The sequence below is a fragment of the Equus caballus genome, chromosome 6, assembly GCF_041296265.1.
Source record: "Equus caballus isolate H_3958 breed thoroughbred chromosome 6, TB-T2T, whole genome shotgun sequence".
Lineage (NCBI taxonomy): Eukaryota > Metazoa > Chordata > Mammalia > Perissodactyla > Equidae > Equus > Equus caballus.
Window position 1 is genome coordinate 43618426 of NC_091689.1, and position 17732 is coordinate 43636157.

General features: G+C 42.6%; 1 protein-coding gene across 8 annotated transcripts in view; it reads right to left on the minus strand.

The window, feature by feature from the left end:
* Positions 1-12117, minus strand: part of LOC102148773 (uncharacterized) — a 48414-nt gene extending 36297 nt beyond the window's left edge. For all 8 annotated transcript variants that reach the window (XR_002808591.2, XR_011439931.1, XR_011439929.1 and 5 more), the window contains exons 1-5: positions 11335-12117; positions 10748-10870; positions 10313-10393; positions 9567-9702; positions 7929-8018 (exon numbers count right to left, since the gene is read on the minus strand). Coding sequence is in view for 2 of the 8 variants with exons in the window: in XM_070270856.1 (XP_070126957.1) it covers positions 7929-8018; positions 9567-9702; positions 10313-10335 (249 nt within the window). In the remaining 6 variants the exon portion in view is untranslated. The remainder of the gene's footprint in view (positions 1-7928; positions 8019-9566; positions 9703-10312; positions 10394-10747; positions 10871-11334) is intronic.
* Between the last annotated feature and the right edge of the window lie 5615 nt (positions 12118-17732).

Below are 17732 nucleotides of genomic sequence, written 5' to 3' on the forward strand. Positions count from 1 at the left end.
ATACAGTCCAAAACCTGGGTACCAGGTTGCAAAGAGAAAAGCTCCCAGAGAAGTGCTCTAATTCTAGCTCAAGGAGCAGGAAAGGGAACTTCTAATCCTCAGCGTGGGGGAATCCTCCATTTTTCTGTTTGCTCTTTCTTCCCCCTTTCCCCAATTGTCTCATGCCCCAGCCCCTAAGCAAACTTGTGACAGCAATGGTGGCAAGAGGAAGCTGCAGGAGCCAAACCTCTGAGAGAGGGGAACTTTATGCTGATCAGAGGACCTGTGGTCCCAAAAGTGTGAGGTGAACTCCAGACGTTTTCTTTATTCTCTGTCCCCCCATTGCTTGGCCCCAGATGCAGATACAGTGGTGGAAATGCTTGAGAGGGCAGGGTCACTAAAGCCTCAGATTTCTGGCTGGAGGACCAAAAAGGGGAGCCCTATAGAGGCAGAAAATATTAGGGAGACTGCAGAGAGGGAAGAGTTTGGAAAATAAACACCTTAAAGTTGTTTATGAACTCATGGGCTCACCATCAAAGTTCATATGTACAAATCTAATCCTAAAAACATACAGACTTTGAGAACTGAACTACAGGAGTAGTTTACCACCCTAGTCCCAAAGTGGGACACATACGTGTGGTACATATTTGGGACACATCTGACTAGTACTGCAAAGACCTTGAAAAATGAACTGATACTGGAACTACAACCCACAGAACGCTGATCAGACATTGTGGCTTGATCTGAACTGCATCAGCTGCCTGCTAAAATGAAAATATCAACATATTCTGTATATTTAGATAAGACCCAGAATCTCATAATATTCATAATGTCCAGGATACAATCCAAAATTTACTCCACATATAAAGAACAAGGAAAATCTCAACTCACATGAGAAAGTCTCAGCAAAGAAACAGAAGATACAAAGGAAAAATAAAAGAAAATTTTAGAACTGAAAAGTACTGTAACTGAAATTAAAATTTCACTGGGTAGGCTTAATAGAAAAATGACAATGTTAGGGGAAAGAGTCGGTGAACTTGAAGATAGCCCAGTAAAAATCATCCAGGCTGAACAAGAAAAAGGGAAAAAATATTGAAAATAAACAGAATCTCAGGAACCTGTGGGATAATACCAAAATGTCCAATATTCATGTCATTGGCATCCCAGGAGGAAATTGGAAAGTGCAGTACTGAAAAAAAAATTGAATAAATGATGGTTGCAAACTTCCCAAATTTGGTGAAAGACATAATTTTAGAGATTCAAGAAGCTCAGTGAATCCCAAACAGGCTAAATCCTAAGAAATCCATGTGCAGACACATCATAACAAAATTTCTGAAAGCTAAAGACAGAGAAAAAAATCTTGAAAGCAACTAGAGAGAAATGAGACATTACCTGTAGGAAAACAATGATTTGAATGCCTGTGTATTTCTCATCAGAAATAAAGAAGTAGAATAATATTTTTAAGTGCTGAAATTGAAATACTGTTAACCCAGAATTCTATGTCCAGTGGGAAAAAACTCTTCAGAAATGAAGGTGAAATAAAGACATTATCAGGTGAAGGAAAACTAAGAGAATTCATTGCCAACAGACTTGTTCTAAAAGAATTGTTAAAGGAAGAGAAATGATAACAAAAGGAAACTTGGAACATCAGGATTGAACAGAAAAGATAAATATCTGGGTAAATAGAATAGACTATTCTTTTATCGAGATCTGTAAAATATGTTGAATATCTCAAAGCGCATATTCTAAAATTGTCTGATGGGGTTTTAATGCATGTAATTGTAATATGTAAGACAACTACAGCATAAAGAAGGGAGAGAATCAAGGGGTCTACATGGTGATAAAGTTTCTACGTTCCTCTTGAAGTGGTGCAATATCAATTCTAAACAGGCTGTGAAAAGATAAGCATGTATATTGTAATCCCCAGAGGAACTGCTATAAAAACTACACAGAGAGACATCATCAAAGCAGAACAGATAAACTAACACATAATACTAATAATGTGAAAATAGCCCAAAGAAAGTAAGAAAGAGGAAACGGAGGAATAAAAATCAGAGGGAACCAGTAGGACATGAGCAATGAAGTGAGAAGCCTAAAACCATACCAATAATTGCATTAAATGTGAATAGTCTAAACACACCAATTAAAAGACACAGTGTCAGAAAGAAATTTTTCAAATGAGCCTACTGAATGGATTTTTTAAATGGCCAACTGTATGCTATCTACAAGAAACTCACTTCAAATATAATAATATTGGTGTATTAAAAGTAAAAGGATGCATAAAGACATATCATGCAAACACCAATAAAAAGAAAAGAAGGGTGGCTATATTAATAACAGAAAAAGAAGACTTCAGAGCAAAGACAATTATCCGAAATAAAGAGGATTTTTCATAATGATAAAAAGAAAAATTACGAGGAAGATATAAAAATCCTAATTGTATATGCACTTAACAACAGAGCTTCAAAATATATGAAGCTAAAACTGACAGAAGTGAAAGGAAAAATAGGCAAATCTTCAGTATATTTGGAGATTTCAATATTCTTCTCTCAGGAGTGGATACAACTAGTAAATAGAAAATCAGCAAGGATATAGCAGAACTGAACAATTGACATCAATTGGCATTTTAGCACACTCCATCCAACGAAAGCAAATAGGCAATATCTTGTTTCATAAAATAAAACCTTAAATTTTTAAAAATGGAAATCATAAGTATGTTCTCTGACCATAATGGAATTAGACTAGAAATCAATAACTGAAAAATAACAGAAAATTCTACAAACATCTGGAAATTAAACAACACACTTCTAAATAATCTATTGGCCAAAGAGGAACTCTCAAGAGAAATTATACAATATTTTGAACTGAATGATAATGAAAATACAACATATTGTAAGGTATGGGATGCAACTAAAGAAGTGCTTAGAGGAAAATTTATAGCACTAAATGTTTATATTAGAAAAGGAGAAAGTCTCAAATCAATAATCCGTTTCCACCTTAAAAAACAAACTAGAGGGGCCAGCCTGGTGGTGCAGTGATTAAGTTCACATGTTCCACTTCATTGGCCTGGGGTTCACTGGTTTGGATCCCAGGTGCGGACCTACACACTGCTTGTCAAGCCATGCTGTGACAGGCATCCCACATATAAAGTAGAGGAAGACGGGCATGGATGTTAGCTCAGGGCCAGTCTTCCTCAGCAAAAAGAGAAGGATTGGTGGCAGATGTTGGCTCAGGGCTAATCTTCCTCAAACAAAAGCAAAAAAACAGAAAGCAAAACAGAAAAAAACAAACTAGAAAAAGTAAAATAAACCCAAAGCAAGCAGAAGGAAGAAAATACTACAGATAATAGAAAAAATCAATAAAATTGAAAACAAAAACATAGAGAAAAATATGAAAAGAATAAACAGAGAAAAAATGAAACAAAAATTTGGTTCTTTGAAAGATCAATAAAATCAATAAAAACCTCTAGTTTTTGACAAAGAAAAAAGAGAAAAGATACAAGACTGAAAAAGAGTTTATGCAAACATTAAAAGCATAATAAGGGAATACTACAAACAACTCCTAACTCACATAAATTCAACAATTTAGATGAAATGGAAACAGACCAATTTTTCAAAAACCAAAACTCACCTAGGATGAAATAGATAGCCTGAATAGTCTTATAACTATTTTTTAATTGAATGTATAGATAAAAAACCTTCCAAAAAAAGAAATTTCCAGGTCAAGATGGTTTCAATGATGAATTCTAGTAAACATTTAAAGAAGAAATAACATCAATTTTACTCACTCTCTTCCATGAGACAGAAGAAGAGAGAGCACTTCTCAACTTACTTATGAGGCCAATAATAAGCTGATACCAATATCAGACAAAGACAACACACAAAAAAGCAAACTGTAAGTCAATATCCCTCATGAACATAGACAGAAATCCTCAATGAAATACTGGGAAATTAAATCCAGCAATATATAAAATGAATAATACGTCACAGTCAAGTGAGGTTTATCCTAGGAACACAAAATTGCTTCAGCACTTGAAAATCAATCAATGTAATTTGCCATATTACAAGTCTAAAGAAGAAAATCAACATGACCATATCAATTAATGCAGAAAAAAAGCATTTTACATAATTCAACATCTATTCATATTAAAAATTCTCAGCAAACTAGGAACAGAAACAACCTTCCTAACCTGATAAATGGCACCTACAAACAGCCTACAGTAAACACCATAGTTAGTGGTATAAGACTGAATGACTTCTCCCCTAAGATGGGGAACAAGGCAAGGATGTCTACTCTTACCACTCCTATTCAACGTCATACTGGAAGTCCTAGCCAGTGCAGTAAGGTATGAAAACGAAATAAAAGGTATAAGACTAGAAGGAAGATAGAAAATTGTTTCTATTTGCAAACAAGATACATGCAAAATTCCAAGGAATCCACACACACAAAAGTACTAGAAGTAATATACGATCGACATGCAAAACTCAATTGAATTTCTATATGATAACACTGAGTCACTGGAGAGCAAAATTTGTAAACAATTGCATTTAAAATATCTCCAAAAAAGGAAATACTTAAATGTACACAGGATTTGTATGCTGAAAACTACAAAATGCTGATGAACAAGATCAAAGAAAATGTAATAAATAAAGAGACATAACATGTTCATTAGAAGACTAAATGTAATACAGATTTCAATCCTTCCCAAATGAATCTGAAGATTTAAGGCTACTCCATAAAAATCCCAGCAGGATGTTTTGCAGATGTAGACAAGTTGATTCTAAATTTATATGCAAAGATAAAAAGAAGAGGAAAGTTGGAGGGATTATACTACAGAATTTTAAGACTTACTCTAAAGCTAGAATAATCAAGATAGTGAGTATAAGTGAAGAAACAGGCACAGAGCCCAATGGAACAGAACACAGAGTCCAGAAATAGATCTATATAAATACGGCAAATTGAATCTGCCCAAGTTGTAAAGGCAATTCAACAGATAAAGGATAGTGTTGGAACAATTGTACTTTCATATGCAAAAAATTGAACCTCAACCCAAAGCTCATACCTTATACAAAAATTAATTCAAAATGGACCACAGATTTAAACATAAAATGTAAAACTAAAAAGCTTTTAGGAGAAAACATAGGGGAAAATATTCAGGACCTAGTTCTTAGACATGACATCAAAGTCATCATTTGTAAAAGAAAAAATTATAAAATGGACTTCATCAAAATTTAAAACTTCTGCTTTCTGAAGGACCCTATCAAGAGAATGAAAAGGCAAGTACAGACTGGGTGAAAACATTTGCAAAACATAGATCTGACAAAGGACTTGTGATTAAAATATATAAAGAACTCTCAAAACTCAACATTAAAGAAAAAAATCCCATTTAAAAATGGGCAAAAGACATGAACAGACATTTCACCAAAGAAAGAATATAGATAACAGATAGGCACATGAAAATGTATTCAACATCATTAGCCATTAGGCAAATGCAAATTAAAACCACAATGAGATAAAACTTAAAAGTAATACCAAATGCTAGCAAGGATGCAGGGAAACTGGACATCTCATATATTGTGGTGCAAACGTAAAATGCTTCAGCCGCTCTGGAAAACAGTTTGGTAGTTTCCTATAAAATTAAACATATACTTACCATATGACTCAGCAATTACTCTCAAGTTTTTATCCCAAAGAATGAAAACTCATGTTCACACAAAAACCTGTATATGAATGTTCACAGGAGCTTTTTTCATAATAGTCAAAACTGAAAGCTACCCAAATAAATGTCCTTCACTGGGTAAATAATTAAACAAACTCTAGGATCCATACCATAGAATACTACTCAGTAATAAAAGGAACCATTGACACACACAACTTTGAGGATCTTAAGAGCCTTAAGCTTAGTGAAAGAAGCCAATCCCATTAAAGGTTGTATATGACACCCTCAAAATGACGAAACTAGAGAGTCAGAGAACAGATTAGTGGTTGCCAGGGAAGAGGTATGAGGTAGGAGGAGATGTGACTATCTAGCGGAAATACAAGAGAGTGTCTCTCGGTGAGGGAACATCCTACATCATGATGGTGGTGGTTTCACAACTCTATACGTTAGATCAAATTGCATATAACACACACACACAAGTGCATGTAAAAACTGGTGAAAACCGTGTAGAGTCTGTAGTCTGACAAGAGTGTGCCAGTGTCAGCTCCCGGTTTTGATAGTGCACTGCTGTTATATAAGATGTCACCATTAGGGGAAGTTGGGTGGAGCATTCAAGGGACTCTAGGTACCATTTTTGCAACTCCCTATGAATCTACAATCATTTCAAAATAAAAAGAAGAAAACTAGCAGCAAAGTGATTGGCAACAGCCCAATGCCCATCCACAGGGGGACTGATGGAACAGACTATAGTTCATCCACACAATGTATGAAACCATAAAAATAAGGAATACATCTGTGAACTGATGTGGATAAGTGAAAAACGCCAGGTCCAGAGCACTGGATAGAACGTGCTACCTACTGTGTAAGAAAGAAAGGGAAATAAGAATATACCGTAAACACAGACTCATTTATTTTTACAATAAGAAAACAGGAAGAACAAACCAGAAGCTAATGAGAATGGTTATCTCTAGTGTGTGAGTGGGAATGAGGTTAAGAAGATCGGGATGGGAGCAAGAATTCTCTGAGAAAAATTTTATAGAGTTTTAAGTTTTTAATTATGTAAATATTTACATAATCAAACTCTTCAAGTAAATAAAAGGAAATCCTAAACTTTAACACAAAGAAGTCCAAATTATATCATTGATAATATCATCATAAGGAAAATAGTTATTTCAAGTCACTTTTGAATACAATATTCTGACTATACTTCTTAGCGATTGATATTCTGACAACAAAAAGAACTGCAAAGGCATCTTAAACTTCATGTGGTAACTGGGGAACAGGATATTCAGGAGCAGGCCAAAGCATCACAATGACATTAGCATAAAGGAAATCAAATCAATAGAAAGACAAACAATTTTAAAATGAGCAAATTATTTGAACCTGCTTTACTCCGTTGAGCCAGGCACTTTATAAATATTATCTCACTTAATTATCAAAATGACTGTATTAACTAGGTACTATTATCATCCTATTTTCCAGGAGAAAACTGAGGCAGACAAAAGTTAAATAATTTCCCAAGGCCACACAGCTAACAGAAGAGCCAGAATCTGGAACTGCAGAGGGTGGAAGGCCAGAATGTTTAACTACTGTGAAGGAGCAGAGGGGAGCAGAAAGAAGAGATGACCACAGCAGTGGCTGAAGGGGAAGAAGGAAGAAGGAAAATTTCTCCTGCAAAGGAAGACCAAGGTTATTTGGATCCTAGCCGATTATCCTTTCCTTAAAAGCTCTGCACTGAACCTTCATCCTCAATTCTACCTCTTATTTTGCCCCCAACTGTTCCGTGGGTCTCTTCCTAGCTGTACTGGCTTGATGGTGTCCTCCCCAACATTCGTGTTCACCCAGAACCTCAGAATGTGGCCTTGTTTGGAAAATAGGGTCTTTGTGGATGAATTCAAATTAAGATGAGTTCATACTGGATTTAAGTGAGCCCTAAACCAAGGACTGCTCTCCTTATTAAGAAGAGAAAACAGAGACACAGACATACACACACCACAGAAGGAAGAAGGCCCTGTGAAAATGGAGACGGAGATTGGAATGATACGTCTTTAAGCCAAGGGACACTCTGGTCACCAGGAATCACCAGAAGCTAGGAGAGAGGCATGGAACAGATTCTCCTTCGGAGCCTCCAGTAGGAACCAACCCTGCAGATACCTTGATTTTGGATTTCTGGTCTTTACAACTGTAAGATAATATATTTCTGTTGTTTGAAGTCACTCAGTTGTGGTACTTTGTTACGGCAGCTCTAGGAAACTAATGCACCAACTCTCAGGGGCTCCTTCTCACCGACCTCCAAGCAGTACCAGGTCCGAGTGGGCTTCTCAACGACAAGAGTCTCCAATAGTCTTCGGAGGGATTGCAGGGTCTCCCTGAACAGCTCCTGAAGGGAGAGTAGGGGCTCAAAGAATTGCCAAACTCTCAGCCCCATCCCTCCTCCTAAACTCCACTCAGCACTCTGGCTTTCCCAGGAAACCTTCCTTAAGAAATTCTGCCCCACAAGTTTTCCCCTACATTTCAAGCGTGACTTGCCAGCTATTAACTTGAATGAATTTCCTTGTTGTTTTCACCAGAGCACAAATGTCTGCCAGATGTGCTGTTTGTCCTAGTGGACAGGGAGTTCCCTAACAACATAACTACCCTGCCCCTCCAACCCACTGCTGACCTGAGCTCATTCTGGGGCTCAGCTCCCAGTGGGTCAGCTTCAGTCAGCAGCCATGACTGAGAGGCTGGCTGGCTCCAGGGAAGGAAGAGGACTGGCCCAGCAGTCTGCAGGGTAACCAATTCACAAAAGCCACGACAGTAGACTTCTCCCTCTCATTCTTTAGTGAACTAAGTGGCCCCGCCCCAAACCTTATAAACCTTATAAAGAAAGTAGGTGATCTGCCTAGGAGGGCTCCTAAAGGTAGGGGCCTGCTGGGAAAACCAAAGCAACATTTGTGACAGTTCTGGACCACCAAAACAGACCAGGAGGGGCAAAGGAAAAGAAAGGCAGCTCTCCTCTCCCGGAATAAAGTACTCAAGAGAAAGCTACCTCCAGAGTTAAGCTATCCTTTCTAGGGCACTTGGAATTCCCAGCCTGTCCCAAACAGGGGAAAGCCTGTCAAAACACCATCCCTACCCTAACCAGAGCTACACTGATGAAGACCCCATGGGGACACAACCAGAGGAAACCCACCTTAGCCCTCTCTCTAAGGCCCGGTTCTTGCTTCATAACATAAATAAATATGAACTGACAAAGAAGATCACCAGATGTCCGACGAAAAGAAAGCCCAAGATAACCAAACAGACCAAATGATCCTAAAGAAAACCAAACTAATTCAATAAATAGTAGAAACCTTTATTTTTAAAAATTCTTATTGATACCCTCAAAAATTTCAAAAGATTATGGCATCAATAAAACAAGAACAACCAGTCAAGATAAAGGAGTAATCAGAGAATATGAAAGAGATCCTAGGAATTAAACATATGAATGCAAATTGGAAAACTGCATCCCTCTTCCCTCCCTCAAAGAAACACCATCGGCCCTGTAGGAAGTGGACTCAGATCTCTTGCTCCAGGGGCTCCCTGAATGTGTTTACCTTCAGGGAAGCCTGAAGTGGGCCTTTAGTAAAGTCATGTTTGAACTTCCAATCTGGTTTCAATTGTACAACAGTTATAAAGGGAAGGCTCGAGTGTTGACCTTTGGGCCAGAATATTAAAGTGGTGGCAGTGGTCATCAGTGAGTGCCCCTAGAAGGAAGCAGGTCATGAGTAGAGTTCAGGCTGCATGACCTAGCAACTCCTTCCTCACAGGAAGTCTACCTTCCAATGACTTTATTTTTATTAAAGAAGGCAGATGATCCTTACATAAAACTGCCAAACCTATACTTCTCATCCTCTCAAAAAAATAAGAACAAAAACAAAGAGAGAAACATTAGAGAGTTAATTACCACATTGGCCTGGGCCTCCTTGGGACTGGAAGCTTCCTTCTGCAGAGCATCCACGGCGGGCAGGCAGAATACGCTCTTATAGCAGGTAGAGAGTAGCTCGGCTCTTCCTTCCACCTCTAAGAGGGGCCTGAGATTCCTAAGATCCAGGGAGCAGCAGAAGTGAACCAGAGAGTGCTGGCTGGGAATAACAGCTGAGGGAGGCACAGAGGGCCAAGGTGGAGATGGAGGGCTAAGTGGAGCAAGAGAGAGGGAGATACTAGAAAAAAAGGTAATGAAAGAGGAAAAGGAGGAAACAGTAAGAAAAGGTGAAAAGAGCCAGGAAGATGGAAAGAAAAGAACTAAGGGAAAGAGAGGAGGCATGACTAGTACAGGAAAGGATACTGATATCTTGGGGATGATATATTACTCTTTGGTTCCCCAGATGTCTTAAGGGAATGGGGGATCAGTGAGAGAGACGGAAGTGCCTAGTCGGGGACAGCCCTGAAAGCAGAAGGAAGCCTGGGCAAGAAGCAACAGCAAGTGCCTGTGGAGAGGGGAGAGGCAGTCTCTGCCAGGTGTTTGGAAAATCCCACCCAAAAACTCTTGGCAAAAGGAAGTGGCAGACGTTGTCTAGTAAATGTCTACTATTGCCTGGGGCCTCTTATGCTAAAAGCAGAAGTAGAAAATAAGAGATGAGGACAGACTCGGGAATAAAGAGCTGAAATATAGGCAGGACAAGGAAGAGAGAGTGGATGGCATGTTGTTACCTGAAGTCAGTGATGATGTTCATTGCCTTCTGCCTAATGGGGCTGGAGATGGAGTTCAACGGGCTCCTCCTTGATTAGCTCCTGAGACACCCACACATACCCCCAGAGACCAAGAGGATCATGAACATATTTTTCTTGCGCTCCTCCCCTCCTCCCATTCCAGGCCATATTCACAAGAGGCAGAACGTGGAATCTTCAGGGACTTGCAAAGACTCTGAAGAACAGCACCTCTCTCCTACTCCCAACCACGTCTTCCCCACAGTGCTCCCCCTGCCTTGAGGATGGGAAAGGGAACACTGAGGTAGGACGAGAACACTGGAAAATCTGGACTTCTACCCTCCAGGCCTAGCCTAGGAGCACTGCCAATGGTTTCCATGAGGACCCATCCTCCCTGCTCTCTGCATTTCCACCTCCATCCTCCTGAGCGGTACTTACCACCATGAAGGTTACAATTTCCAGTTTCTGAGGGAACTTGAATTGAAAGGCCAGGGGCTGGCTGCTCAGGATGTTTGTCAGCTTGGTCAGGGCGTTCAGATAATCCAGCTTCAGGTTCATACCCTAAAACAACCAGTATGCTTAGAGAGCTCCAAGGTAGGCATGATCCTGGGGCCAGGCAAAACTGCCTACACAGAACCTGGGGGATGAGGAGCTCAGCCTGCCATAGCCTCCCCTAGCCGAAGCCCTGCATCTTCCCTCTGAGGGCAGCTCAGGAAGGGGAAGCCCAAAAGGGGAAAAGGGCCACTCCTCTCACCAACCTACTTCCAGAGTCCCTCATACAACTCCTAAATTAGGACAGGTCTAACTTCCTTATCTCTTAGGATGCTGTCTTCACACAAGGAGTTCTCCCGAAGGGTGTCTAGTTGGGTGGCAGATGGACAGGGAATGAGAAGGGCTTCTTCTCCCTGCCCTAGGGACAGATGTTCAGGACAAATAACAAAGGCAAGACGTTTCCTTGTGGCTCCCTCTACCTCCCCTGAACACTTCTTCCCATGAATGTGTTAGGGAATTTAGGTATTACTCACCTGTTCCTCCTCGTCCCTTGGAGAGGGCAGTGAAGAGCCCAAAAGCATGTTACATAGCATGCCAGCAGGGGAGGTGACACTTTTCAACAGCCCTAAAATTTCTGTAGGCTCTTCCTTGGGCTGGTTAGAGTTTCAGAGTAGCAGTATTAAGTAAAAGCATTGAAATGTGGTCAAGGAAGTCACTGCACTAGCCCCACACTGAGTTCCATTCAAGGCCAGGCATCTTGTCCTTGGAGGGGAAGAGAGAAGGCAGGGATGGGGTGTGGGAGAGAAAGAATAAGCAGGAAGTACCTTTTCCACAATACAGTTGTGGTAGTGTTGCAGGACCAAAGCGAGAATGGCATCTAAATGCTTGACAGCTCCCTCACTCTCTAAAATAATCTTGCCATAGCTTAAGTAGATGGTGTTACAGATGAGCCCCCATTCCCTTTGCTGATGCTCCTGTAGGGGAAGGGGAAAACTTGCCTTCTCCTCTCCTCATCCCCCTTGTCTGCAGTAGAAATGGAGGATCAGAGAGGAAAAGATCACCCAGAGCGCACGGAAGGAAAGATGGGGCTGTGGAATGGTGAAGAGCTGGGAGGTGCAGCTGGTGATCCCAGGGCCTGAAGCATGGGTGTGAGGGAGCGAGGGAAAGGGAGGGGAGGATGAAACTTCCCCACTATTGGTCAGAGGGAAAGAGAAGCATTTAGAGGTGAGTCACAAGGCCTCAGAAAAGTGGGGAGGCTGGGGTGATGGGGATGCCTTGGGAGGCTTTGTGTGGGAGGCTGGCAGAGGCCCCGGGAATGCCATCACCTTCATCAGCTTGAGGATGGACGATGAGTCCTTGTCAGTGAGTAGAGCACTATACACCTGCAGCTCATCCAGGGCTGGCTCCAGGTGTTTCGTGGACATGATACTGAGCGCCACAGCAATGCCCTGGAACAGAGCTAGGCTCAGCCTCATGCCACAGCTCAGGGGAAGCCAAGCACCCGCATGCTCCCCCAGAACCAGGGATTTAGAGAGAGGAAGGCAGAGGAGAGGGAAAGAACAGAAATGGAAGGGAAATTTGGTTCCCTGGACTTGAACTGTTTAAAATCCAGATGGAGAACCAAACATCTTTGCAGGAAGTAATTTAAGAAGCAAATTATCCCAGATTATGAAACGTTAGTCACAGATTTACAAAATCTTGGGATTGTCAAATCTGACATTGCAAAACAGAACATACTTATTTGCACTAGGAATTCAGAGAAGAGTTTTTCTGAAGAGGGAATGGAGAGGAAGAACAAATCGGAGGCATATTATCAGCAGGATTGGATGGCTAATCAGAGAGGAGACAGAGGAGCGGGAAGACCTGCAACACCAATATTCCTAGTCCAGGAAAACAGGAAACAGCAGTAACTCTGACCAAAATGGGCAGGTGGAAAAGGGGGCCTGTCTAGGCCTTGGGAGAGAGGAAGGAGTGAGCTCCTAGATGTGTTGTGTGGGACACAGTGGCACGACAATTGAGTGAAAATGATGTCAGTGACTGGTGGGTCTGACAGCTGGGGCTATAAGTGTGGATTTGGGAATCGACAACCTAGTGAGAGTCATGAGCACAGAAGGCTTGGGGGTTCTACATTTCCTGCCAGTAACAATATTTAATTTAAATTCCTCCATCTCATAGTAGGCCATTTTGACTTAAATGTCAGCCCAGTCTCTTCCCAGAGCTTACTCAACAGGATATCCTGGCATGGAGCTAAAAGAATGCCTAACCCAGAGATGCAAGTGCCAGCTGTTTATGAACTGACTCATTTGTGCAGGAAGGCCCCCCACTAAGACTTTGCAGCAGAGAGTGGCAGAGTGGATGGGACCCTGGGGACAGTGACAGTTGCTCCAGGACACAGATCCTCAAGAAGGGATGAAGTATTAGTGGGACTGGCAGACCTTTGGTCTCCATGTACATGAAGGGAAAATTCTGGCTAGGTAGAAAGCAGGGACTAGTTGAGCATCAGAAGGGGGTTCTTTTCTGTCCCTCTTCTCATGACCTCCCTTAGCCATGGCTTCCACTCATCATAGTCGTCATCATCAGCATCATTGACATCATCAGAATATTAGTGCTTTAGTTTGTACCAGCCTTACACATATGATCTCATTGATCCTCACACTAAAATTTTCAGGTCAATATTATCACCCCTGTTTTACAGACAGGGAAAATATAATGTATCCCAAATCTAGACATCCAGCCCAGATCTTAGTTCCAGATCTACATGGCTACTGGATCTTTCCACCTGGCTATCCTGAGGCTCCCCAACCCCTCCCAGTCAAAAGCTGAATGCATCCTCTTCCTCCCCGTTTTGTCCTGGGTTCCTGTTCTCAGTGAAGGATACCATTATTATCCTCCCAATTGAGCATGCCAGAAACCCAGGAACCATCCTGGACATCCTCTTCCCTCTTATCTTCATCTTCTGTATCCATTCTGTCCCCTAGTGCTGTCAGAGGGATAGCTTTTACTTCCCTGTCAAAGAACTGTGTACTCGCATCCCACCAGACCACTAACTATTCTCTAGACGTGCCTCTAAAAGTTCCTGAGTCTTGACTCAGAATATTATATCAAGTGGAAATACCTGCTTCCCTCCTTCTCCTAAACCAGCGCCAACCAGCCCAAGTCCCAACCACCCTCCTACATAGCTACTATATGTCTCTGTGACCGCTCACGTAACCTCGAGTAAGGCTATTCTGTGTAGTCAGCTGTTTTCTTCCTGGACATGTCTTGTCTCCCCAGTGATACCGTCTGCAACTTGGGCTTGGCAAATGCCTGATGATAGCCATGATGGTGATGGGTGCTCTGAGAATCTGGCTGGGGAAGGGCACTGGGGAGGGCAGGCCCGAGAGCAAGGACACCAACTCTGCCAGGAATCAACGCTTAAAGAGTGCTCATGTGCCAGGCATTGTTCTAAGTGCTGTCACATCTTTAATCCTCAAAACCATCCTGTGACACACATCACTGCCGTGGTATTCTCGCTAAAAATACACAATCTGAATCGAATCATGAGGAAATATGAGACAAACCAAAAATGAGGGACCTTCTACAAAATAAATGATCTGTACATTTTTAAAATGTCAAGATCATAGAAGATAAAGACTGAGGAACTGTTCCAGATTAAAGACTATTAAAAATAAGTGACAACAGTGGCCGGCCCGGTGGCTCAGCAGTTAAGTGCGCACATTCCACTTCAGTGGCCTGGGGTTGGTCTATTTGGATCCTGGGTGCAGAGGTGACACCTCTTGGCAAGCCATGCTGTGGTAGGGGTCCCACATAAAAAGTAGAGGAAGACGGGCACGGATGTTAGCTCAGGGCCAGTCTTCCTCAGCAAAAAGAGGAGGATTGGCAGCAGGTGTTAGCTCAGGGCAAATCTTCCTCAAAAAAAAAAAAAAAAGACAACAGGGAGGGGGGAAGGCAAAAGGGGGAAAAGGGCACATATGTAAGGTGGTGGACAGAAACCAGACTTTTGGTGGTGAACACAATGTTGTCTATACAGAAGCCAAAATATAATGATGTACACCTGAAATTTACATAGTGTTATAAACCAATGTGATCTCAATAAACTTAAAAAATTAAGTAAATAAATGACAACTAAATGCACTATTTGACTCTGAATTAGATCACAGACCAGACAAATAAAAATGCTTTTCTTTTGCTCTAAAAAACATTAGCGGGACAACTAACAATTTTCAAATCAGGTCTATAAATTAGAAAATAGCATTGTAGCAATGTTAATTTCCGGATTTTAATCATTGTACTGTGGTTATGTAAGAGAATGTCTTTATTTTTCGGTAATACACACTGCACCATTTAGGGTAAAATGAGCATCATGACTGCAACTTCATGAAATGGTTCAGAAAATAAAATAATAATAAATAAATTTTATAGTGAGAAAGAGAGAATGGGAGAGAGAGAGAATGATAAAGCAAACATGGGAAAATGTTAAGATTTTGGGAATCTGGAAGGAGAGTATACAGAAATTCTCTGGGAGTTTTTTGCAACTTTTCTTTGTGTGGGGTTATTTCAGACTAAAAACTTTTTAGAAAATGTCCCATGAGGAAAGTACCATAGCCTCATCTTACAGAATAGGAAACTCTGAGGCACACAGAGGTTCAGCAACTTGCCCAAGGGCACACAGCTAGTAAGTGGCAGAGCTGGGGTTCCCATCCAGGTGGTCCGGCTTGTCAGGCCCCAGCTTTTAGCCACCTTGCCATCCTGCCTCTTAAACTAAAAATGGTCCCTCTTTGCCAGTGCCCTCCACCTCACCTCCCTCTCCTGCAGCTCCTCGTGGGCAGTTTGTGGGCGGAGGAGAGCATCTTCTTGACCAGTTTCACATCCCTCGAGGTCAGCAGGGTGCAGCCGAAGAATTTATATAGGAAAGCCTAGGGGAGGTGGAAGGGGAGGGTCATGCACAGCTTGGAATGAGTTTAGGGCGGCCTGGGGAACAGCCATTTCTGACACTAGCTTTGTAACTTCGCCCACCGTCTCATCCTCCACACTGGCCCTCTTGCTCTCTGGGGGCATCTGGGCAAGGCAGTGATTGTACAGAGCAGGGGCTCAGCCAGAGGGAAGGGAAAGCTGCATCTCTAATTTCTCAGCCACTTAGGGTAGGGCTTGTCCTTTAGAAACTTTCCCTGACCCACGCTCTTCCTACTTTCCAGCTAAGAAATAAAAACAGTTCCTTAAATTTGCAGTTTTCAAATCAAAATTGAGTAATTGAAAAAGTACTTTTATAAACCATTTCTCTCTCCCTTCTCTGAACTTCAGGGGCCTTTGTCCCCGCATGCTATGCATCGCCCTGTCTACCTTGTAACACCCGTATTTACACATTCACCCGCTTCCCTGCATCCGAGTCTGCATTCCCTATCTCTATCCGGAACACCTTCCGGCCCGTTCTCGTCTCTCAGATCCTGGCTCAGTGAGCCTACCCTGTTCCCTGTTCCTCAGCTCACCGTTCTGTTTCTTTCCTTCTGAGCTTCAGCACAATCACTAGGTATCTCCTCATGCATTTGTTTGGTTAGTTCCTAACTCACCCCAACCCCACATCTCTAACCAGAATCAAGGTCAGGAGCAGGGTCTGTCTGGTTCATGGCTCTCCCAGCGCTAACACAGTGCCTGACACAGGAGGCAAACAGGACATACCAGTTGTTTGATGAATGTCTTACCTGGTTTCCACTCACCCCCTAGAACCCCCTCTCTACGGGCACATTTTGTCCCTCCAGCAGATGCTCTTGGCGCCTTGTCCAGACCCCAGGGCTCCTTGCCTGTGACTGGCTGCAGGCACTGTTGGAAACAGTTCCCACCTGCAGCCTTGGTGTCCTGGGGTAACTTGGGCCTCCTTGCCTGGTGGCGCCTGGGAATTACATTCTTCCCTCACCCCTCCCTGGCCCATACCAACCATGGAAGCCTGGAGTCAATGACAGACAGGTGGGGGGCATAGGTACAAAAGCCCCCCTCACTTGTCTCCAGGCAGGACAGACTCTGCAGTGCAGTTTCCATCCAGGGCTCCCCATGGGCTCAGACCACATCCTTGCTCAGCCTCTCCCCCTCCCATCCTGCTTCCTTCAGCTCTGCCACAGCTTCTCCGGGCAGCGCTCCCTGGCTAAACCATGTGGCAAGAACCCCGCCTCAGGCTCCGCTTCCATGAGCCCTGACCTAAGGTGCCCACTTCTCTGCTTGGCTGGCAAACAACCACTCATCTTTCCAGACCTACTCACTCCTCTGTAGGGTGACTAATCCTCCCAGTTTGCCCAGGACTGAGGTGTTTTCCGGGGTGCTGGACTTTCAGTGCTAACCCTTGGAAGTCTGGAGCAAACTGAGATGGTGGGTCCCCTCTGAGAAAGCTTCTCTGTGCAGCCCCCACAGGCCACATGCGTCCTCCTCTGGGCTCCCAAGCATACAGAGCAGATAGTGATCCTGCCACTTAGCACACTTATTATAATTGCCCGTTTTCTTATCTATTCACTCCCGCAGACAATGGTTTCCCAAAGGCAGCCCGCGTCTCGTCTGTGAGCACCTGCACCCAGGCAGCGCCTGTCGTGCTGCGGGCATTTAGCACACAATTTAATAACTGAACCAATGCCATCAGAGTCCTGCTCGCTTCATTTTTCACCCCAATCTCCCATCTACACATAATAGGTGCTTCATAAATATGTGTTCATAATTAGAGAGCAAACGATCAGTCTTGGAAATAAGGCCTCTTTTCTGGAGACCCCTCAAAGCCCAAATAAAGTGTTGCTCAGTGACAGAAAAACAAGACGAGAAACCGAGAAACCTGGATTCAAGCGCCAGTTTTGCCAATAATTTGTTGAAGACTGAAACCCTCAGGATGGGGTTGCCTCATTGGCGAGGGAGGGGTAATGACGGCTGTCCGGTGAGTTAGCCTTTTGACTTTACA